Source organism: Cyrtonyx montezumae, unplaced genomic scaffold (assembly GCF_038088225.1).
Source record: "Cyrtonyx montezumae isolate F1298 unplaced genomic scaffold, pur_monq_1.0 scaffold_2, whole genome shotgun sequence".
Classification (NCBI taxonomy): domain Eukaryota; kingdom Metazoa; phylum Chordata; class Aves; order Galliformes; family Odontophoridae; genus Cyrtonyx; species Cyrtonyx montezumae.
In genome coordinates, this window is record NW_027071936.1 from 51,615,395 (window position 1) to 51,639,261 (window position 23,867).

A 23,867-nucleotide genomic window follows, 5' to 3' on the forward strand; every position below is an offset into this window, starting at 1 on the left:
AACAGCACTTTCTGTGTCTCGTTGCACTTCAGGAATTGTGTTACTAGATGCCAGCATGCATTCACACCTAGAGAACTTCGACGTAATGGTAGCAGGCACATCTGTTGGTGTTAGGATCACCTTCAGCTTCCCTTGTCCTTGCAATCCTTCACAGCCGTGGAAGACAGAGGGGAAAAAATGGTGTTTCTGGGTCTTTGAGAGACGCTGCCTTGAGTACCTCCACTTACATTTGTATAAACAAAGCCTGCACGTGCGTTTAGAGCTTGTAGTTGGTTTTCTCGTTTCTGCTGCTTCAGACCACTTGCGAAACATTGCATTTTTCTACACCCAAGGCTAACGTGCCCATGGACGCCTGCAACGGCGCACCATAACTACGCGCCAGCACCGCGGAAACCCCCGCCCGCCCCGCGGGCCGCAGCCGTTGGGACGCGCGGGGCGGGGCCAAGCGGTGGCCGCGCGCCGACCGACGGCTCCGCCGAGCTCGCTCTCGTGCGCGCGCGCGCGCGCGGCCCCGGCGCTTCCTTCCGGCCGCCATTTTAGTGGCTGCGCCTGGCCTCGCGGCGCCGCTGCCGTTGCTGCTGCTCGACGAGCGGAGAGCGCGTCCCGGCGGAGCCGGCTCCGGTTTACCTAGCGGCACTCCGCCACTCCGGCCGCCGCCATGTCCAAGCGCCACCGCTTAGATCTCGGAGACGACTACAGTTCCAGCAAGAAGCGCTCCGACGGGTGAGGGGCGGCGCGGCATGGGGATCGGCCCAGGCTGGGCCCGGGCTGCTGCTTGCGGGACGGGGCCTCCGCCGGGCGGGGCGGTGGGAAGGGATGGGAGCGGCGAGGCCGGGCGCGACCTAGCGCGGGGCCTAGGCCCGACCTCGGCCTTGCGGAGCGGAGGAGGCGGATGGCGGCAGTGGGGAGGGGAAGGAGGAGCCGCGGGCCGGGCCGGACCGGGTTGGGTTGGGGGTGGTGGGGCGGAGGCGCGCGCTCGCGGGGCTTTGTGTGCGGCACGCCGGCATCTCCCTCTCCTCGCCTCCTTTACGGGGCATTTGTTCCGTTTTCTGTCTTTGGAAACGTGATCCCGGGGGTTAGCGCGAGGTACTGCGTGCTTAGTGCCTGAGCCGGTAGAAACGCTGTTCCTTTGTTAGCTGCCTGCGCTGGGTGCCTGGCGGGGATGGGTCTCCTGTGAGGAAGCAATCCTTGGTGCGGTTGGGGTGGGATGTCACGGAAAGCATAGGTTTCTTTGTTTTGTACAAGTTAGTTTGAAGGTTCGATGCTCCAGCTTTAGCGGACTTTCATCGAGGTTGGTGAAATGATGGGAATGCAGACAACGTTCCGTTCTGTTTTAGTGTGGTCTCTATGTAATAAATGTTTTCCCCCTTGGTTTGGGAGCAGAGGGATTTTGAAGTACTCTGATGGAGTACTGCCTTTATGTGGCCTGCCCATCTTGGGAAGCACAGAACTTGTCCTGAAACAACTCCTTCCTGAAGCTCAGTAGCAATGTTTAAGCAAGAGCATTGACCTGAAAAGAGTGCTTATTGCTGCTCTCAAAACTTTTAAGAGTCTGCCATAACAGTTGGTGTTCATTGACAAACAGACTTGAAGCAAAACTTGCCTTTTTTTCTAAAGATGAGTTTGTGCAACTCCAGTTTATGGCTGCTAGTGTGTTGTGTTTTTTGCTGTTAAACAGAAAAGAAAGCTTTTTAATGACCAGCTGTCCCCTGCATCACCATAATCTTCTTTTATTAAATGAATTGAGCTGTTCATTTCCTTGAATGCGTTTTCCCCTGATTTACTAGAATTTGACATAACTCACAAATACAGAAAAGTGTGTACACTTTGTAATGCGTAGATTTTTGTGTAATTTTGATAATGGCGAAATGGTGCATTATTTGACTTACAACTGATATTTTTTTGTTGTATGAATAAAGAAAGGTCTATTGGAGGCTGATGGGTTTTGTATTTCTGGAAGAGTTTTACTATTTGACATTATTTTTACTGCTGTTCTGAACTCCTACTCTTCCTGTTTTATAAAATTGCACTCAGTGTCCAGCAGTAGTACAACATTTTTATGTAGAGGTCTTTGAACTTCATTGCACCTAAAACCTTCACAGGTGCAGGATTTGTATCCCTTTGTCCTTCCCTCACCTGCCATTAGAAGCTTGAAATGGAGTAGCACCATGAATGAGTTGCTGTGGACTGGTTGAATATTATTTATTTCTAATATTCCTTGAGCTCTTGGTTCACCCAGCACAAGGCATGCTGCTCATCTTACATTGTCCTGGCTTATTTAAGGATTGGTAGGTTTGAGAGCACATGGAGGGCTGAGATGCACAGATTCACGTTACCAACATGTATGTTCTTGTTACGGTCTGCACAGTGTGATTTTATGCAATTTAGTTTATTTTGGAACTGGATTAAGCTGAATTCCCTTTTTGAATAGGGACCACGTTACTTGGAGAACAGCAGTGTACCTTTCCTCCAAGCTGGATCACTGAGCTACAGTGTAAAGTTAAACTGAGTTGTTGTTATGTATTCTTTTTTGACTGAGGCCTGTATCAGAGTGTGTATCCCTACATGGCAGTGATGCCATAGGTTTGCAGCTGTTCTTGCAGCCTTAGTAGCTTGATACCACATCTGTTAACTTCTTGTCTTGAAGTATCCTCTGTAAAGGAAAAAGGTTTTTGGAAAGATGTGAATTGTTTGAGAGGTGTTCTGTTACAGCGCTGCCGTGTAGATTGCATATACACGATTTAAAACCTGACAGACTTTTTTCTACGCATATTTACCTTCATTTGGTGTTGTGTAACATCACAGTTGCTTGTCTTTGTGTTATGTATCATTTTGACTGATTTTATTTTCTTACATAAAGAGCAGAAATGCCAATTTAACTGCTTTTGTTTGCATCAACTGCAGACAGCTCTTGTCATGTCTCTTTAGTAGTGGCAAAAATGTGGGCATCTTTAATGTTAGATTTGTTTAGACTTCTGTTGTGATGAACGGTGGGTTAACTTTATAATTTCCGTTTTCAGTTTTACGTACTTTTATATACCCTAATTCAGTGACTTTTTTTCATCTGTTTGTATTGTGTGTGTGGACATAAGGAGTTCAGGTGGCAAACCAGGTAACCTTGCACAAGATCAAAAATGCAACTAATAACCAAAAAATGCTCAAGGCGATCCACCATCAACACCGAGCTCTTCCTATTTATGAAGATTGCTATGGACCTTGTGCACAAGACAGTCTGATGAAGTTCTGATTGTTTTCCATAGTTGTTTGCCTTTATGGTTGGTCCTTTTAAGTGCAGCGATGAAGAGTGACTTAAGTGTGACATTTTATAAATGAAGAGCTGCTGAGTTGCATTTCTAGAACTTTTAGTGAAAAACATTTGGCAGTGTAACTGTCATTGTAGCTGTCCCTTGTTTGATGCGAGGTGTCTGGCTGTGCCTGCTGGGTCTCAGTGGTAGTGGAAGGCTGAGAGATGTCTTTTAGGAAAACAGTGCTATTGTGAAAAGATTAACGTTAGTGATTAGATCTGAGGACATGATATGTGGTCTGTTTTTTCTGTGCTGATACCCGATTCTCCTCTTTTATATTGCTCTTAAATGTTTTTGAAACAAAGAGAGTCATCTCTCTTGGTTAACCTTTAAGTAGATTTTTTGACTTCTGAAATGTAGGTAGAACTTGATAGGTTCCTTTTCTGGTATGGGTGAACAGCTGGAAGAGTTAATGAGATAACAGTGACTGGGGAGTAACAGTTCGAATTTGGTTCACACTTGCTGTCTGCTTAATCTACTGTAGCTAGAAATTTGCTTTATTACTTTACCAGTTCTAGTTCAAAGGTTTTGCAGATAAAAATGCCAGTAATTTTTTTTACTTCTAGTGGTTTAAAATGTAATTTAACAAAACATAATTTATTGGTGAAGTAGGAATTATATCAAAATGCTAAATCACAGTAAGTTCTGGATTTTTATTGAAAACAGGCAGCTACAGTTCTTGGTAAACCTGAGGATTTCTGGGTGGGCCTATCATCAGTGTTCAGTAGGGGATGTGATATTGTATGTGGAGACTTTGTAATCTGAAACCCTCAGTGAGGGAGGATGTAATTTTGAGCACACAGCTCCAGCAAAAACAATCCTGTTTCATTACACTTGTGAAATAATTATTTCTTAGCCTTAATGGTTGGAAGAAAGCATACTTCATATCCCTGATAAAAGCAGTGGGCAAGTTTAAGGTTTAAAAAATATTTAAAAGTCACAAAGCAATTGTGGTATGTTAGAATCCAGCTGTCAGGGATCATTTATCAGTTCTGCAGCTGGTGTAATTCTCTTATAGACTGGGCAGGAAGAGTATTGAGTGTTGATATTTTTGAGCACTTGCAGGAAGAACTGTGAGAAGTATAGAATATACAGCAGATTGTTAATTGTCATTAAAAGAAGGGGGTTAAGTTGGTGCTCTCTGTGGTCTTACTCGTAACAAGAGGAACTGTGGCAGTAGTTGTGTATGGAGATTGATGCACACTGTTAGAAATGTAAATGGTTGTGCTGTGTTTATCCTCCAGATAATTGTTGAAAGGAGTCCTTATCTTGGTTTATATCAACTTTGTACTAGAGATGTTTAAAATCAATTGGTATTCAGATTTCTTCATAGCATTTAAATATCCAAATATCTAAATTTCTGCTGTTAACTCATTTTAGGAAGGATCGTGACCGAGACAGGGACCGTGATGACCGGAAAGATCGTGACAGGGACCGCGACAGAGATAGAGATCGTGACAGAGAAAGGGAGAAGGAAAAGGAGTTGCGAGCTGCATCTAACTCTACGCTCATTGCTGCTGGGTTACCACCTATGAAACCAGCGATGATTCCGCACAGTATTAACCCTTTCACAAATCTACCACATACACCTCGTTATTATGACATACTGAAGAAACGGCTACAGCTTCCTGTCTGGGAATATAAAGAAAGATTCACGGATATTTTGATTAGGCATCAGTCATTTGTGCTGGTTGGAGAGACCGGGTCTGGTAAAACAACACAGGTGAGTTCTTACAACATTGTGGAGTTCTAAAAGGTTGAGACAGTTGCTGAGTGAGGGTGTCGAAACTTTATTTGGTTTCTTGAAAGTCATTATGCAAAACACCTTTTAAATAACAAGCAAGACTTGATGAACATTTGATTTGCTTAATGAATGCAGTAGTATGTGAGGAGAATCTTCAACCTTCCTTGTTTCAACCCGGTTGTTCTCTGGCCCCACCTCTTATTACATTTTTGGTAAATGAAGGTAATTTTTAACTGTTAGACAGAAGTGTACTGATCCTCTGACATATTGACTCCAAATGTTAAGCTGTTTATGAAGGTGGTTGCTTGAAAGTAGGAAAAATGTTGTGGAAATAAAGTCACATTAGCAGTGAATTTCTCAAAACGCTACAGGTATGAACTTAATGGGAGCTGGCATATCAGATTCTTTGTTCTCAGTGACAAACAGATATGTAGAGCTTCATTAGTCCCTAAGAGCTTTGGGGATTGGGAAAATGGGAAAGATATAGTATAAGAAAAGGCATGCCACGTTGTGTTTATAACAGAACAAACTTGTTTGATGCTTAAACTGTTCTCTGGTGTGCTCTTTAAATAAAATCTTTGTGGAAAAGTGATGTTAAGACCTTTTTTCTATTCTGGTGAATTCCTTTCATCTAAGACTAAGTTAAATACTGAAGGGCATATTCTAATCTTCATAAAACAAATTATAGCTAACTTACTGTAAGTCCTAAAAGAATTTTTCATCATAAAATTTGGTAGTCTGGAAAATGTGAAGGACGTAATGCAGGGAATACCTTTTACATCTGTGTCCAAATGCTGTGATGTTTTGCACTATTTACTGCACATTTTAAGTACCTTCTGGAATAAAAGGTACCTTAGGGCATCTTTTCTGAGGATGTATCAATTGTATTGAATTGTATTACTGCTTTACCTCTAATTTATGGAAAGGACTTAAGGCATCTTTCTGAAAAGCAAGACTTAAGCTATCAAAAGGACATTAAAATATCTTGGAATCTCTTGTGCTTCCTATGAGTTCTGACTTTGTGAGGCAGCAGATTTCCTGAGTGCCTCTATAGGACCATATCACTGAAAATGATCCTGCTGTCAGTTAGGGAAGCTTGTTTTGAATGTGGTAGTAGTGCGTTCTTTTCAGTGCTGTCCTAAACCATTTGACAAGTGGTTGTCTTTCTTCCATCTCCTTATGTTTTCTGATCATAGCAAGACATTCTTCTGTGCCTAAGTGTTCTAACTAAATATGTACAGGAACTACTTATGGTTTCCACCAGGTAAAAGAGAGTTAGCATCTATCTAAATCTCATAGGATTTAGTCTTCCCAAGTGATTAACTTTCATGGCAAAGAGGCTGTAGTAGTTGCCAGATGGCAGCTCGCTTAGATTTGCAAGTCCCTTCCCTCCTTCTGAAATCCCATTTTTTGCTTCAGTGTTGATAAGTCCCAGGTTTGAGAAAGTCTCTGGCAATGGAAATAATAGGAGATATGAATTTTCTGTGAAAACCTTGTTCTACAAACTTATTTTGAATAAAAAGAAAACCTGACTTTCCATTAAACTGAAATATGCTTTATGTGGGTTACTAATTTTCATCACCAGTATTTGCCATGGCTTGCTTTGTAATTTAATCTTAAGCTTCTAAATTGTTTATTTTAAACATTCTCAGACTAAGTTCAGTGTTGTAATTATGAAGTGGATGAGTTGAATCTCATTTAGAAAGAAATATGCTGTTTGCAATGTACCCTCTGTTTTAAATGTGAGATTATTTGTGATACTGCTATAATAATGGCAATGTATTCTTTAGATCATATAGTAGAGTAGCATCTGCTTTTGCTGAGAGCTTTAACTGTAAGGAATAGGATGTTTGACGTAGGAAGGAATGCCACTTTCCAGCAAGTTTAGAGGAAACAATTCTGTGTGGCTTTATCTCCTGCTGTCCTCGTAGCCTGCAAGAGAGCTGACATGAGTGAAAGTTGCTCTGCACTGTTAACCAATGAAAATTGCAAATTCTACCATGGCTTTCAACAGGAATTTCATTGGATTGAAGTAAAACAGGCAGAAGAACAGTGCTCTTCCTGCTCCTGTCTTGTATTCCTTAAAAAAAAAAAAAAAAAAAAGCAAAAGAAAGCCATATCTTTAAAATGGACTGCAGCAATTCTCACTGCTTTTATCTTTGATCTCACAGGGTTCTGTGTTTGTCTCTGCCTCCTTTTATTTATTTATTTTGTTGGTGGTTATCTTTGAAAATCTCTGCATTAAAGAAGTTGTTGAGGTTGAGAGGTGCTTATCCTTTGGGTTTTTAAAGAAACTTAGGATTTTTATAGGCAGATTTTTTGCATCAGTGGAGTTAATGGTGATGTTCTGTAAGATTTAGATGGCAGAAGTTGTTTCATATTTCTAAAACTGGGCATCACTCAAGTAGAGAAAGTATATTGTGGTTCCTTGTCTTTTTTAAAGTGGGACATAAGTGTTTTGGTGATCTTCTAAATCAGATTAATGTGTTGAAATCTACTTAGGCTTTGTCTTTCATTTGATGCTGGCATTGTAGGTTTTGTTGTTTCCTGGAAAACTGCCTCTAAATTACTTTTATTTCCCTTTACTGTGTCCTGAGAGAGACCTGCTTTAAAGGATTGGTTCTGTTTAGAGTTAAGAAGCTTCACCTCATTTGGAGTTGAGTTTTTACTAGTGGCTTGAGAACCAGCCTCATTTTTCTATGCTTCACCCTCGGGAAATGTGTATGTGCTACTGGGTGGGATTCCAAATTCATGTCATCAGAATTCATGAGCTGTTGTTATTTTTAGTTTTGAATAGAATTTCTTGAGTTTTTTTGTTCAGAGTTGTTAAACTTTGGTTTATTTTTTGTACTTAGAATGGGGGGGAATGCTCTCCATTTTAAGAAGAAAAACCCAACTTTTCATTAGTCTACGGTTGTCTGTTTTGGATATGTTCAGTTGTTTCCATTTTGCTATAGAAATAGGGTATTTGAGAAGAGAAATCTTCCTAGGTTACTTCGAACTGCACAGCTTTTTCTACTATTTTGTATTGGTTCAGTGAATGAATGGTAACACTTTTTTTCTGTAATCATGAGGTTTTTAGAGTACATTTAAAACCAATTAGTTTGGAGGCATAGATTTTATATGATCTGTAGACTTAGGACTAGCTCTGTCTGGAGATGTCTCTTCATAAAACACGTGGAACACGTTAACAATATTAAATTTTCTTGAAGCTGTAACTAACCCTACAAATTCTTCTGAGTGAATGCTTACCATTCCTACTTTCCCGGAAAGCAAGTGCCTGACAAATAAGAACTGAAACACTGGGATTTCATGTCTGGTTTATAACAATTCCAAAGAACAGGAGTTAACCAAATGAGCATAACTAATCACTTTCTTGTTTGCCGTGATTTCTGGGTAGCCAAGTTTTATATATTAAAAAATATATATTTTGCTTAATCTACATTAATAAGCAGTGTTTCTTAAGAACACAGAGTATATTTTTTTTACTGTGAAACTTGAAATGCCTAACTTCTGTTGATCTCAGTCCTGCACATTAACTTTCATCTTTCACTTTTGAGTGTAATTGCTGCTGCTAACTGTGTTAGCTGCTGAACTAACTGTGCTCAGAGGTACTGTGAACCTATTTATTTTCTTCATAACTTCAGAGATAGTTACATACTTGGTTAACGTGTGTTTTACTTAGTGGTGTTGAGTCTCATTTACTAGTCTGTCTGCTTTCCTATTCCAGATATTGTTGTGCATATGATTGCTACCTCAGTGAAATTATAAATTTATTTGATATAAACACTGCATTACATCTGGCTGTTAAAACGATGTTTGGAACAGAGTTGTTTTTGTTTTTTTTGACAGATCCCTCAGTGGTGTGTTGACTACATGCGCTCATTACCTGGACCAAAGAGGGGAGTAGCATGTACCCAGCCCAGGAGGGTCGCTGCGATGAGTGTGGCGCAGCGTGTTGCTGATGAGATGGATGTAATGCTGGGCCAGGAGGTTGGTTACTCAATTCGATTTGAAGACTGCAGTAGTGCAAAAACTATTCTCAAGTAAGTATGGTGACTGTCCAACAAAAGCATAGCCAGTCTTTTTGAGTGTGGGGGAGTCACAGGGCTGTGAAGGGTGTGGAAAGGAGTAATGAAGTAGTAGTGAGAGGAAAAGAAAAAGGGGCTGTAGTGTCAGATGGGAGAAACATAGCCTGTGGGAGTGGAGTAGACTTGAAAATGAGTTGTTCTTAAAGAAAAGTCAGATTGCTCTGACTTCTGTTAGTGGTAACTTAGTACCCAAGATAATTCTGGTGAAGTTTGGGAGTTTACTCCACTATAGGAGAGGTAACTAGTAAGCTTCAGAACGGATCTGTGCCTAACTGTAGGGCACCTAACTGAAGTTTGAGTATGTTAGTGTTTTATTTGTCACTTGTTCTAGATTCCAGTGCTTTTTAGGTGAAACCAAGCTCAGTACATTCAGAATGGTCAGTTAAAAATGAAACTATTGCAGAAATAGTGTTTCTAGGATTTCAGTTGTATTCTTGTCCTTTCTTTTCCTGTCTTTAGTTGTAGATCTGGGAGTTTGCCAGTAATAGTCTGTAAAATACTCAAAGGTTGCCAAAACTTGAGTCTTTTATTTTTTTATGCTTAGTCTCTACTGCTGGATTTCATTTACATACCCAGTGGTAACTTCTATCTAAAACTGTATAAGGATTTGTTGCTGTGCTGGAAATACTTCACTAATGCTTCTGTTTTAAAAGCAAGGCTTATAAAGGCTTTCTTCAAGCAACCTGGTGAATAGTAAGAAAGAGTATTCTGTATCAGACCTAATAAACAGAAATTGTCTTTGTGCTCAGGTATATGACTGATGGTATGTTACTTCGTGAAGCGATGAACGATCCTTTGCTGGAGCGCTATGGCGTTATAATTCTTGATGAGGCCCATGAGAGAACACTGGCTACTGATATTTTGATGGGAGTTTTGAAAGAGGTTGTGAGACAGAGAGCTGATTTGAAGGTCAGTAATGGCAACATCTCCTTTGTGGTCTTTGTGACTAGTCATGCTAAAGAGTGTGTTTACCACTAGCTAATTATAAAAAATACTAATGTAGATCAACAGGGTTTTTGATCTGTTAGTGGTGAACTGTATTAGAGAAATAATGCTAGTAAAGCCTTAGTGCATTTTGTATTAAAGAAAATACTAGAAAGCTGCAGTTATTTGTACCTTTCTGTATTTAATTAGGGCGGTTTTGTGGACCTTGAAATAAAGGTGCTGTATTCAAGTGATAAAAGCATGCTTAAATGCTTAAAATTACATTGAGTTTAGTTTCCTGCTACTACATTTTGTACGTGTAATATTTCACAGGCCCTTGCCAACCTTTGGGGTAACTGTCTTTTTGTTGTCTAAACCTACAGGTTATAGTTATGAGCGCCACTTTAGATGCTGGCAAGTTTCAGATCTACTTTGATAACTGTCCTCTTCTAACTATTCCGGGTCGCACCCATCCTGTGGAGATATTCTATACTCCAGAACCAGAAAGGGATTACCTTGAGGCTGCCATTCGAACAGTGATCCAGATCCACATGTGTGAAGAAGAGGAAGGAGATCTTCTACTCTTTCTTACTGGGCAAGAGGTATTTTTTTCTTATTTCTATCCGTTATTTCATGCAGAAGCTGATAAAAATGCCTTGTATAGGCTGAAATGTTTAGTTTGTTTTATCGTTCAGAATATGGTGTGAGGAACTCCGTTTACCATGCACAGTGGTTAAGCGCTTGAAACAAGTTTGCAATATGTATGTAGTTTGACATCTCAAAAGTGAAAGTTTTTATCTTAGTCTTGTATTTCTGAAGTATAGCATGTGAAACCCAGGTTTGTACTGAGATGAGCTTGGAATATCCTTGGAATATCTGAGTATCTGGTAGCACGATAGGGTTGATTGAAAATGTAGTTTTGTCCACTTCTGGTTACATATAGTACAACTTAATGGAAGACTTAACATTTTGCTTCTGGCACTGAGCTCTCAGAAGTAGTTGTAATAAAAATGTCATAATCAAAACAGAGAAGGAAGAAACGTTTTGGTCATTCTGTACCACAAATGATTGGAGCTATATCTCAGTAGCGTACTTGGTGGCTTGTGAAAGATGATTTTACAAAAATGCTTAAGTTAAACTGAAGAAGTAACTTTGAAGAAATCTTTTTGTTTTGGGTAAACTGTGTATTTTTACTAATCTATTTTACATTGTTTTAAACATCTAGTAGACTGTGATGGAGGAATACAAAAAAAAAAGTTTGGGCCTTGTGAGAAATTGTCAGTTTCTCTAAAATCCCTATTTCTTATGGCTGCATCTTTTTTTTTCTCCCTAGCAAAACTATTTTTGTTTTTTTTTCCTCTTTTTACTTTTCTCGGGCAGTGGAGATACTGCTAATGGGAATTCTCAGGTGATATTTTTAAGTGCGCCTGGTCTTTTCATTTCAACAGATGCTCCACTCAGCATTTTTCTTTACCTGTAGCCACTCTGTTTTGTCCTTGTCTCTAGTCTTCCCCAACACACCTTCCTCTGACTCATTGTTCTTGCAGGTGCTTGTCTTGAAGTGATCCTTCAGATGGTTTGAAACAGCTGCGTCTTTTTGCAGTCTGAATGAACAGCCTTAACTGTGCTGGAGGTGAAAGACACTGCATGAATAATCAGTGTTGCTAAGAGTGCATGGATCTCTTGAGTAGATCTGGTCACACAGATTCATCTGTGTTGTCTGTTAGCTCGATTTTAAGATATTCCATTGAAAAGTCTTCTTGTAGATAGTGTCTTCCAGTAGAGAATCAAAATAAAATATTTTCCTGAAAAGGGACAGTCACAGGCTTTTACATTTGTCCTCTGTAGCTCAGAGTATTGCAGCTGCAGTGGAACTGGTGGTGATAAAATTAAACAGTGCTGTGGGCTGTTTAGCAGGTTTTGGTGTCTTTAATGAGAATGCTTGATCAAGCTGATCTTTCTCCTTTCAAGAGGAACAAAGAGTTATCCTTTAAATTTTTGGTTGATGTCTTTACTACATCAGCTGCTGTATGTTGATCTTAATCACATGATGTAACAACTTTGGATGTTCTTGCAGGGAAAATCTTCAGATGTTATTGACTGTATTGGCACAGCTCTACTTTCATGTTTGAAAAATGGCTCTGAACAACTTATTCTTTAGTACTCAGCCGTACTTGATAGGGACTCTATAGCATGAATAAATCCTTTGAGTTCTGCAGTTAATTTGCAGAATGGTGTGTTATACACAAAAGCTTTACAAAACCGTATCTATGATATGCATAGAGACAATTATGCATAAGTGTGTCTAATAATATCCCTGCATTGTCTTGCTGAATTGCTTAAATTGCATTTGTAAGCCACTGTCCTCTGTTTTTTATGTGGAGAGAGCTCCAGTCCATGTATCCTTGAATGGTACTGACAGTGGAGCAGCTCTGCCTGGTGATACTGTGAATTTAGCTAATTAGGGTGAAGTTGAAGTCTGGTTTTAGCATCTGTGGAGAAGGTTTGAAATACTCTGTCTTCATCCACGATGTTTTGAGGTTCTTTTTGGGGTCCATCTGTGAGTACCATAATGAAGTCCAGGGTTATACTACTACTTTGTCTGCAGTGATGTAATCTGTTGGAGTTTGTAGGACTGGGAATTGTTTTGTAGTTACTGCTATTTGATGCAGATGCAGTAGGCTCAGTGACTCCAGTCTTGCAGTTGTGCTTGGCTTTTTTTCTTTTTTCCCCTAGCTAGGAATGTTCTGTAGTTTTCAGCTATGGTGAAGTGTTGACTTTATCCTTGTAGAACTGTTCCTTCCCTGTTCCCTGTTTTCCTTGTATTTTACAAAGTTTTATTTCTCTGAAACTGTGAGCCTCTCCTGGAATGGTGCATTTCAAAAGACCAGTCGTTTTAACTGTTGCTTCATTCTGATCTTAGTATATACCAGCTTGTATTCATTCCTGCAGAAAGGAAGAGAAATTCATGAAGTTTCAGGCACCCTTGAGTAAAAAGACAAACTTTCTTTGTCATTAAGGCTAGATGTGGCTGGCTGTACCCTGTCTGTGACATTTTTCCTCTTTTACAAATTCCTAAGGTGTCTGCAAAAATTTCTGATTTGTGGAGCCTTTCTGGTTTATTAATTCATTCCACCCCTACTATATTATGAAATAAAATTGACTTGAACCTTTTTTTGACATTTGTTTGATCATGTTTACAAAGTAGTTAGGTTTTTTTGCACGTCAAGCTCTCAAATGGTTACACTAAACGTTCTGAAAATGACAGCATTAGCTGCAGTCTTTTTGTAGAATTAATTTTTGAAAGCTAATGGTGCACAGTTTCAATCTTAAGATAGAGTGGAGCTTTACCAGCAAGTTGAGTGGCTGTTCATGTGTTAGTTTAGCAATTGAGCCAAGATATTTGCTGGCACTTGGAGTGTGTCTGTGGCTCAGGAGGGCTTTGGCCATTTGTTAGAGCTGCTGTTGAGTTGCAGTGCAAGTTAAAGCCTCAGCCATGGTATTGTGGATGAGTACTGAACACAAACAAAGGAAATGGAATCCATATTATTGAATAGGATTGTTAGCTTAGAGGGAGCAGTTTGAACTCATTGGGTTAATTGCACCTAGTCTTCCCAGGATTCCTTTCTTTTTTTTTTTGACCACCATTTCAGCAGAACTGCTTGTTCAGCACAAAGTTGCTGCTCATGGTGTGATGTTCTAACTCAGTAACATATGCTCCTTTAACCTTTCAGTAGGTGTGCCTCATTCTGTGGTGCCTGAATACCATTAGGGAAAAAAATAGATTTGACTTTCTAGTGATCATTCAGTTTAAACAACATAATAAAGACTATTTTCAACAGTAGGTAAAGGGGAGGGGGGGAAATAACTGTCTGCATGATAAGAAGCAAAATTGGTCCCTTCTGTGGTTAATTTTATACAGCTCCTTTTAGGTGAACTGGTAATTATACATTCAAATTTTTCTTGATGCAGAGCTAGGGAATATTAAATATTGGAGTAGTGAGGTGATACGCTTAACAGTACATATTTAGTACTGGAAGAATTTGGGGAGCTGAGGATGTATTTACACTTCACTTATCCCTAACTCTTTTTCTTAACTACATTCTGATGGGGATCCTGAGGAACCAGAATGTTTCTAAATTAAATAGACACAGATATTTTCATAAGTCATATCCAGATGATTGTTTTCTGTGATTAGGCTTTTAAAAGTAAGGTCTTTGAGGAAACAAAACGGACCATCCTCTGCCATGAACAACAGCAGCAAAACCAGTAGTAGTATTAAGCTTTGTGTTTTCCATCTTGCTTTTCCTCTAGTATGTACTAATAGGCATCAAAGCTGTGAGGTTCCCATGAAGTGGGAATTCATCACTCATTAAGCCCTCTAGTGAGTCATAGGTTAAGCCACATCAGTTAGAACCCTTGCAGTTTGAAATACTGACAGCTCTTTGTTGTCTTCTCAAATCACCTCTGTTGAGCTGAAGAAACGTTTTTGGGGGAGATTTACCTTTTTTTCCTTGTCCCCTTGCCTTCTTTTAAGGAATATGAAGGGTTTTATTTTTCTTTTGGATGGGCTGGGGAAGAGATTTAGTTCCTTAAATAAAGGATAGGAATTTAATTCTACCATCCTAATATGCCTTGTTGTACGGTAAGTAGTTTTTCTTTGTTTTGAAAGCAGAAAGTAGTGATGGATGTAATCCTTTGGGATAAGGGATGCAAGCAGTACTGAGCAGTATGAAATGGAAGACCAAAAAAGTTGTCTTGAGCATTAAGTTAACTAACCTGCAGCTGGTGCTTTCTCTGGATAGTTACTACTAACTTTGTATGTGTGTTTGTGATATGTTGTGAGAGAGGAGGAACAAAGTATTGTGCTCTCAATTTGTTGACAGCTTGCCATGAGTAGCAGTTGTTGCTATTCCCAAAATGTAATATGAAGTAGCAGTTCTGGCTTTCTGAGAGTCTGGACTTTCTGCGTCAACAGGCGTTGAACTCGGATTTTTGTTATTGTCTGGTGACTCTTTGCATTTGTAGCTGCACAGAAGCACAGCTTCAGTGAGAAGGATAAAAATTAATGCAACTGAAAGTGTTGTTCTTTGTTGTTTCTTTTTGCTCAGGAGCTAGTCACAGCCTGGCTTCTCTTTGGGAAAGTGGGTTAAGATGGAGCAGAAATCTTGTCAGGTTGAGGAAGCATAAGTAACCTACTTAGTGTTTGTGGAAAATACAGATGGCTGTGCTACTGCTTCTGATAAATTAAAGAAAATTGAGCACTGTGTTTTGTGGTGTTTTTTTTATAAAACAAAGCAAAAGTATTGCTTCCCATATGGACATGAGTCTTATCAAAAACTTGCTGACAAAGCTGGGAATCCGTCCCTTGGCGGGGAGACTGTAGCTTGCCAACCTACACAGCTCTAAGAAGGAATCAAACAGTGAAAAATGTGACAATGTCGTGTGAGTCTGTAGGAGTGGCACACCCAGTACCACCTTGAGTCACAAGTATAGAGTTGGAAATATCTAAAAGCCAGCAGTCTTGTGATTGAAAGTAATGCTCCTTTAGTTATAATAAACTTCTTAATTAGACATTCTAAATTTAAAGTAGGGTTAATTTTACCACTACTTATTGTTAATCCATTTTGGTCAAGCTAGGGGCTTTTGTAAAGTTTCATGTAGACAGCCTGGTTGGGACAGTTCTGAGAACTGTTTCTCAGATAGCACTCAAGAAGTCCAGTCTTGTGAGGAACTAGGGTCAGGTTCTCTTAAACTTAGCATTGCCTGAGCCTCGCACTCGTGATGTGATGACATGCTTTGATTACTTCTGAAGCAGATCTTTTTGCTAATGCTCTAAGCATTCATGGTTCTGACTGGCTTCTCTTGTCATACATGTTCCTTCAGCCAGTATACTAATGTCCTTAGGTAGTTGGTGCAGTTGTCAGAGCTCTTTGAGGAGCTTTTTAGACATAGTGTATGGCTAGTTTGCTCTACTTTCCCTTTTTCCCTCCAAGAAGAAAAATTTTGCATTTGTTGATGGAATAATTCCTTTTCAAGGGATTTTGTAATGGACTTGATGTGCAAACATTAAAATTCTTTAAAAAAAAATAATTGTCATATTTGTATGTAAAGACTGCTGAATGAGACTTGCTGAGCCCTCTGAGGATTAATGCTGAGATTGTGTTCAACTGTACCTGTCATATTGCTAGAGTTAATTTCATGCAGAAGAAACAAATCTGACACTTAAGTGAATCCTCAATACTTTCAGATTGTTCTAACTATGTATGTCCTTAAGATTGTGTGGTTTGGGAAAGCTTTTTGGAAAGCTTTCTATCAGAAGTAGTAGTTGTACTCTGCTGGAATTGGGGAGTGCTTGTGGGTACAGCTAAAGGAGATTATATATATATGCATATATATACATATATGGAAGGATGTAGCAGCAGCTTGTTTTTACCTTATGAAACAGTCAGTACTGCAGGGTTCTCTTTTTGTCTATAGGTAGGTGACAGTGGCTCTTGGTGACTTGTGTTCTTTAAGTCAGTTCTGCTTAGAAGTCCGTGGTGTCCAGCATCTGTATTTCCAATTTAGTGCCTTGTTCAAATTCCATGAAGCAGTTTCCTGATCTTCAGATCTGGATTCAGTGCTGGATTTAGTGTTTAACTTCTGTGAGGCAATCTAGTGTTTAACTTTTGTGAGGCAGTTTGATTACGTTTCTAATGGATGTGCAGGTAGGAACTTGTGGAGACTTGAAGCAAGGTGCAGATTTGAGAGAATGTGGCTGCTTATTTAGTCAACTGCTTACTTTGACATGTAGAATTTTGTCGTAAGGATAGTTACATGAAATGATTAATTTGCTGAACCATTGTGTAGGATGTGTCAACTGCATTAAGTTTTGCTGAGAGGCTGTTAGTGAATTTTCTGGAAGAATTTGTCAGCAGAACTTCATGGATTGACTTCAGTGTAAATAAATGCACTCTTGGTTAATAAACCAGTAGGGGGCATGCCATCTCAGTTTCTTGTATGCCTCTTACATTGTGAAAGGTATGTTGGATTTGTTGGCAAAATGCGAGTTTGTTTGGAAGGGTTTATTTTGTTGTTTAAATGTGTAGCTCATTCAGATAGGCAATATAATGCCAGAAGGCATTAGGCTTACTATTAAGGAACACTTTGACATCAAAGAGGTAGGCCTTGCAACTGTTACTTTGTGCTTCTGTTAATTACATGTGCTGGTCAGTACAGAACATGAGTATTGTACTATGTGTGCTTATTTAAAACATACTCAGTGCATTTATGCTGAAAACTGAAGTGTCTCTGAACAAATAAAGATAACCTCTAAATCTTGTCAGGTTTGTTCTGCGATTTTATGGTTTCTATGAAAGAAGCTGCTTTTGTTTTCACAGGTATAATTTAAAGCAGTGATCTTTACAGAGGCTTTGTGTTAACTGATGTTTTATGTGTTCTTGAAGTGTTGTAAGCCTAACTTGAACTCCAGGCTGGGAATTAATTGTGGTAAGGGAAGTCTGGCCTCTGTTCTTGGATTCTTCACATTGTAGACGTGTCTTTGCTTAGTGTTTTTCTTGTCACAGTGATTTTATCCTCCCATCAGTGGTTCACTAGAAATATCAGTAGTTGATTAGAATGCCTCTTAATTATACTAAGTAGTTGAAGTTAATAAAATGTACTATTTTTTGGCCTAATTTTCATTACATTTTTGTCATAACTGTAGGCTACATAGCTGACTTGCATCTCTCGTTTTAAACTGAAACTTAATTGGAAATGGGCTGCGGTGAACTCTGGTGTAAGAAACACTAGCAAGTACAGTACTTTACTGCGGTCAAAAATGCATGAAAGTATGTGTACAGTCTGCAGTGTATGTCACTGTTTGTTCTACTGTTTAAAATTAAGTGAAATTCCATTTACTTTAAAATCTGAAGCACTGGATTAAGAGGTTTGGTTCTGAGCATCCATGTTTATACTGTAAAGGTGTTTGTTCTCATTAGGTACAATGAAGCAAACCTTCCATATAATTGCATTAGTGATACGTGACATTGAAGCTTAATTGGCTTATTTTAAATATCTTGCACATCAATTTCTTTTAGATTGTGAAAATTGAAAAGGTCATGAGTGCAGTTTAATATTCCAGGGTGAGAGATTTCAATTTTAGTACAATTTGTAGAGAATTAATTAGGAAACATGACTAAAAGAAAAGGATGTTGCATGCAAATGAGGCTCTTCATTAGAGTGTGGAAGAAGCTGAGGCATCTTGGAGCTTTGTGAAAATTTGTCTGAAAATTCAGCAAGTACCTGGGGTTGTTTTTTTTTATTTTTTAAGTGAAGTTATTGTAGCTGTTTTTTGGGGTATAGACTTTACAGTTGTCATTAGTCGTTCCAACGTAGAATGGAATTGCTTTCCCATGGAGTTCTTTTAACCACTGTTTTTGTTTTGCAGGAGATTGATGAAGCCTGCAAGAGGATAAAACGTGAAATTGATGACTTAGGTCCTGAAGTGGGTGACATCAAAATCATTCCGTTGTATTCTACCCTTCCTCCTCAGCAGCAACAGAGGATTTTTGAACCTCCCCCACCAAAAAAACAAAACGGAGCAATAGGAAGAAAGGTAAATAGTATGCTGTTTTAATATGCTCTTCACAGTTGGTTGAACAGTTAAGTCAGGTATTCCAAGTGTATAGCAATGAGCAGAAAGCTTTAATGAAGCCTTAATCTTTATTTATTGAACTTTTAGGTAATTCTAATTTCACTTCTTTGTGCACTTCAGAATTTTGGCTTCTATATGTGATGCCAGACTTAGGTTTGATTTAACTGAATGGAACTGGCATTCATACAGATTCCTTTGGAAGAAAAGGAGTTGGACCAAATACTGAATTTGACAACCATTTGATATATTTAATGTGTTATTACCTTGATTAATTATTGAGACACATTCTTTCTGGAAATGAAACTGCCTGGTATTGCCCTATGAAGGAGTTTTTCATGTTCTGTTTGTTTTTTGAGGCTTATGAGAAGGTATAAACTAAATTTTCAAGTTAGGGTCATTCTAACTAAGAAATTGGGGTTCTTTTCATTCATCAGGCAAAAAGGATTGAGAAATTTAAATCTTGAGAAATGGTATTAGTGAATGTTCTTCACAAAATTACAATGGTTCAGTTCGTAAATGAGTATATAAATGGCATGAGGAACTGTATGGATATTCGTCTACAGCTGAACATTTGAAGGAGTGAGGTAGGGCTTCTTGAGGCTGAACTAATGCTATATGAAACCATAGCATTCATGAAGTCAGATTTTTAAGGTTGAAGTTGAATCATACCATCTGCAGGGCTTATTCCTTGATTATTTGTGTTCTTGGAAGGTACAGTATATGTAGAGCAGTAGTGATAACTTCTTAATGTTCTGTAAGAATAAATCAGTAAGTAAGTGAAATTTTCTTATTTTACCTACTATTTTTTCTGCTAGTGTTGATTTGTGATTGTATGCTTTCTACAATCACAAAACAAACACTGCAAGTAGATTGTACTAGTAAATACCTCGAATGAAATGAATTTTCAGAGCTAACTGTATTTCATTTATATTTGTTCGTATCAAACTGTGGTCTTCAAAATCATTTGTTACACTTGGTAAGAGGATAACAGCTGCACCATGGACTTCTCATTATGTTGAACTGTCAAGAAGTGTATCAGTGTATGAGACACTTTGTGGTGACTATTTTACTACAAAAAGAATTGACAGGACTGGGAAGTTTCAGCTGTGCAGTGCACAGCTATAGTAAGCAGCAGATTCAAGCCTGTGAAGTCATTATGTTGACATTTTTTTCCTTTTTGCTGTGCTTCAGATAGTAAGTTTGACTGAAGTGTTCAGGCTCTCGTAAAGAATTTCACTTTATGATAAATCTAGGTATGAAAAATGTATCCATGTCCTAAAGTTACTATTCTCGCTTCCCTTAGTGATCAAAGTAGGACCATCCTGAGCCTCTATGTTACAAAATGTTTGTTTCCACAGTCTCCTGTAGATGTTCAGCCTGCTTTTCAGAACTGCTGAGGGAGGACAGCTCAGAAGAGAACTGAATCCTTTGAAAGGTTGTGATGGTTGTAAAAATAAATAAAGGGCATGAAGTATCTGATTACTTATTTCCTGAGATTTAGTTTCTGTGAGTTATCAGCTTCTAAGAAGGTGATTGTGAGAGTCTTACATGGAAGCTGATGCAAGTAACTTAGTCAGCTGTGACCAATTCAGTGCTTCACTTGAAAGAAGCAGTGTTTTATGCATTAATCTTTGTTTCAAAAATTAATAAACTGCCTGTAAATTTTAGTTGTTGAAATCAAGCTATGGTTAGTGTTTTAAGCATTTCAGTATTGCACATGAGAGCAATTAGCTGTAGTGACCATATTCTTTCTAGAGGAAAACTGAAGTTCAGATCAGATTTATTCATTTTCAGCGCTTTTCAGTGGTATTTTCCCTATAAATCATAGAACAAGGAGGCTTTTCTGCTTTATTCTCTTTTATGGTTAACATGTACCATTTAAAATTGGGAGGAGGAAAGAAGGTGCATGGAGACTGCTCTTTTCTGTGATCCAGTCGAAATTCATGCAAGATAACACACACAACTTGAGTTTTACCTTGTAGGTCTAATCTTAGTGTAAATTGGTGCTTAGTTTTGCCCATTACTTTCTATAAACAAGTTTCTGATAGCAGAATGAAATTTCCAGACCTGTTTTGTTTTTCGTTCCAGGAAACTTAAATCTCCAAGCATTAACTAGTAACTATCAATATCTTAATATTTAGGTTATATGTGACTTTTTAGTATTCCAAGTAAGCTGGTTTAATCTCTGAAAGTCTTTTGGGGTATCAAAGCGTTAATGTGGTATTTAGAAATCTTTTTGCCATAACTATTTCTTTAATTGCAATAAAGTTGGAACTGCAGAACAGCAGTTACAGGTAATTAGATACAATTTATTATTTTACATAATTTAGCACTAATTTCCTTCATCTGATTTTCAAGTAAATTTATTTCTGATTTAGACTTCAGGTGTCGTGGAACTCAAGTGAAGTTTTTCTTAGATAACTTACAGTATTACATTTCTTCTTTTTTTTTCCAAATAATGTTACATTAAGTGAAATATGTATGTACAAGGAGATTGACTGTTATAACTACTTATTTCCTCTACGTTTTGTAAGTCCTGCATAATTCTGAGTCCAAGACCTGTAAATTCAAGTGAAATTGATGGGCCTTTGTGGACTAGTCACGCCAACAGTAGAGTTATCAGCACTGAAATGTTCTGATAGAAATTGGTGATCAAAAACAGGACAGAAACTTTCCAGTGCTGCTCAGTAATTAATTTTGAAGCTTCTGGGGAGGAACACTTTGTGCTTTAGTAGGTCCTGAAGAAGTTCATTCTTTGGATAAAATACTGTCTGCAACAGCAAGTTGAATATGGATCGACCAGCCTTCTAACACGGGAATGCTAGTTTAATTTGCATATTTAATGACTTGCAAAATTCTCCTGACAATGCAATTGTGCTTCTATGTCACCACTTAATTGCATTGATTTTTTTTTTTTTTTCTGTAGGTTATTCCTCAATGAGAGGTGTATAGTTTTTTAAGAATTTCTAAATAGCATGTCATTTCAGGATGGGGCACCATATTGATTCCAAATTGCTTTTTTTTTTCCCCCACCTAAATTTTGTGTTCATTATTTAGCAGCTTCTAGGCAAGCTTAGGCACTTAATTCTACTTGAGATTCAGTGAGTTAAGAATAATGAGTGTTGGAGTGATTGGCCAGGAGGAAATCATTAGGATTATCAATCTATTCCAGCCACTGGCTTCATTGTAATTCTGAAGAAATTTTTAGGCTAATTGCTAAACTGAAAATTGTGATGATGGTTTTCTAAAATTAAGAAATGAAAAGCAAGTAGTCTAACTGGCATCCTAAACTCCTTTTGAATCTTTTTATTTTAAGCAGTGGATTAAATATTCTTTTGATGTATGTTATGTGATGGAATATGATCAGTGTTGGGATGAGAACTGACAGTATCTTTGGGTCAGTATACCAAACATAAATGTCTAAATGGCAATGAACCAACCCTCAGAACTCAGATATGCCTTTGCTGTAGTTTCATTTGAGAGATGGTCCGCAGAAATTCTATAGAAACTCCAAAACATAACCTTGAAAATATGTGAATATATTTAACTATCCAGTAATTCTAAAAGGTAGAGTTGAAATTAAACAGTTGGTGAATTTTCATTGAAATGTGTCAGTAACTGCTTGATTCTAAACCAAGTGAAAAAATGTACTGTGCTTCAATGTGTATAAAATAAGAAGCATATGCCTGTTTTTGGCTGTTAATATCTGGAATGTATAACAGAGAAGGCTTTCCTCAGTCCTCAACTGGAGGGGGGAGCATCTGTGGATAGATTTGGCTCATTGAAATACAGTTACACAGTCCTTGATATAATTAACCAGCTTGCCATCTTTGTGCTTCAGAAAGATTTTAGAAGGCAACAGAAGGTATTAGGGAACCAGTGTGGTTTCTTCTCTTGTACTGGAGCTAAGCAAGACTTTGAACAGAAATTTTTCATGTGAATATCTGCTCTTGTTATTTTCTTAGCTCTAACTTTTCAACATTGTTAATGGAGACATAGAAAGGAAATATGGTGGACAAATTGGACTGACTTCAATACAAGTTCATCTGGTTGACATCAGATCCAGCACATGTTTTGGAACAGAGCTCTGCTAATTATTGAGGTGTAGGGAAGTTTGCTAACAATTCTTTTGTCAGGGGCAGATTGAGGGCTCTGTGGGTATTTTTGTGAGCAAGTAGTTATTAACTGTTTTATTTTTTTAACAGGTTGTTGTGTCCACTAACATTGCTGAGACATCATTAACAATAGATGGTGTTGTGTTTGTGATCGATCCTGGCTTTGCAAAACAAAAGGTAAATACTGTATCAGTTGATCTGGTTTGGGCAATTCTTTGTAAACATTTTGACAGATCTCTCAATTGAAGTCTTGATGCTGAATTTTTTGCCTTTTTATACTTAGCTATAACAGTGTAAAATTGCTTAGTAGAAAAAGAACTTTTGCCTTAAAAGTTGAAATGAGAGGACTTCTAAGTGTGGAGTGTGAATTTTGTAGATACTTGATATACTGAAAGTAAATGAGACAGGTGCTGGAAGTCACCTGTTTAAGTCATGTTAGCATGGGAAACTAGTGCTAAAATGAGAAGTGATGAATATGTAGGCTGCTGTTGTTTCTTGTCAGTTTTTATTGGGTGCTCTTGCTGCTCTGGAAATTGTGTATCATGAAGTGTTTCTTGGAACATGAAAGCAGGTTCAGAGGAACTGAAGTAGGTTGCCTGCAGTCCAACCAGAAAATAAATGAAGAATAAACTGAAGTCTCTTAAACTTCCTTCCAACCCCTACAATTCTGTGATTCATTGAAGTCTTTCACCAGTCTTCATAACTTGGCTTCTTAAGGTTTTTCCTTCAACACTCATGCACATTGTCAGCCTTTCTCACCTCTGCAGAATATGAGATACAGTGGAATTCAAGTACAGGCAGTACAGCTTAATATGCAAGTTGCAATCATCATTTAGGTCTGTTTCTGTGAGTAATTCTTCTGTCAGGATACTGTCTGCAGTAAGAGCTAAAGGTTTTGAGTACAGTTTGTACCTGTTCATAGCAGGAGGGTGTTAGAACATGGACCAAAGGAGAGGTTTTCATCAGAAGTTGATTTTTCCTAAATCTTCTGTTTCATGAACCCTGTGGGCAGGCTGCTGTTTATGTGTAACTGCAATGAAAATAACTGCA

General features: G+C 38.4%; 1 protein-coding gene across 1 annotated transcript in view; it reads left to right on the forward strand.

Moving 5' to 3' along the window:
* Positions 1-535: 535 nt before the first annotated feature.
* DHX15 (DEAH-box helicase 15) overlaps positions 536-23,867 on the forward strand; it is a 39,668-nt gene continuing 16,336 nt past the window's right edge. The window contains exons 1-7 of the mRNA XM_065735723.1: positions 536-723; positions 4,686-5,028; positions 8,902-9,095; positions 9,890-10,049; positions 10,448-10,666; positions 18,496-18,663; positions 22,908-22,994. Of these exons, the coding sequence (XP_065591795.1) occupies positions 659-723; positions 4,686-5,028; positions 8,902-9,095; positions 9,890-10,049; positions 10,448-10,666; positions 18,496-18,663; positions 22,908-22,994 (1,236 nt within the window). The 5' untranslated portion in view covers positions 536-658. The remainder of the gene's footprint in view (positions 724-4,685; positions 5,029-8,901; positions 9,096-9,889; positions 10,050-10,447; positions 10,667-18,495; positions 18,664-22,907; positions 22,995-23,867) is intronic.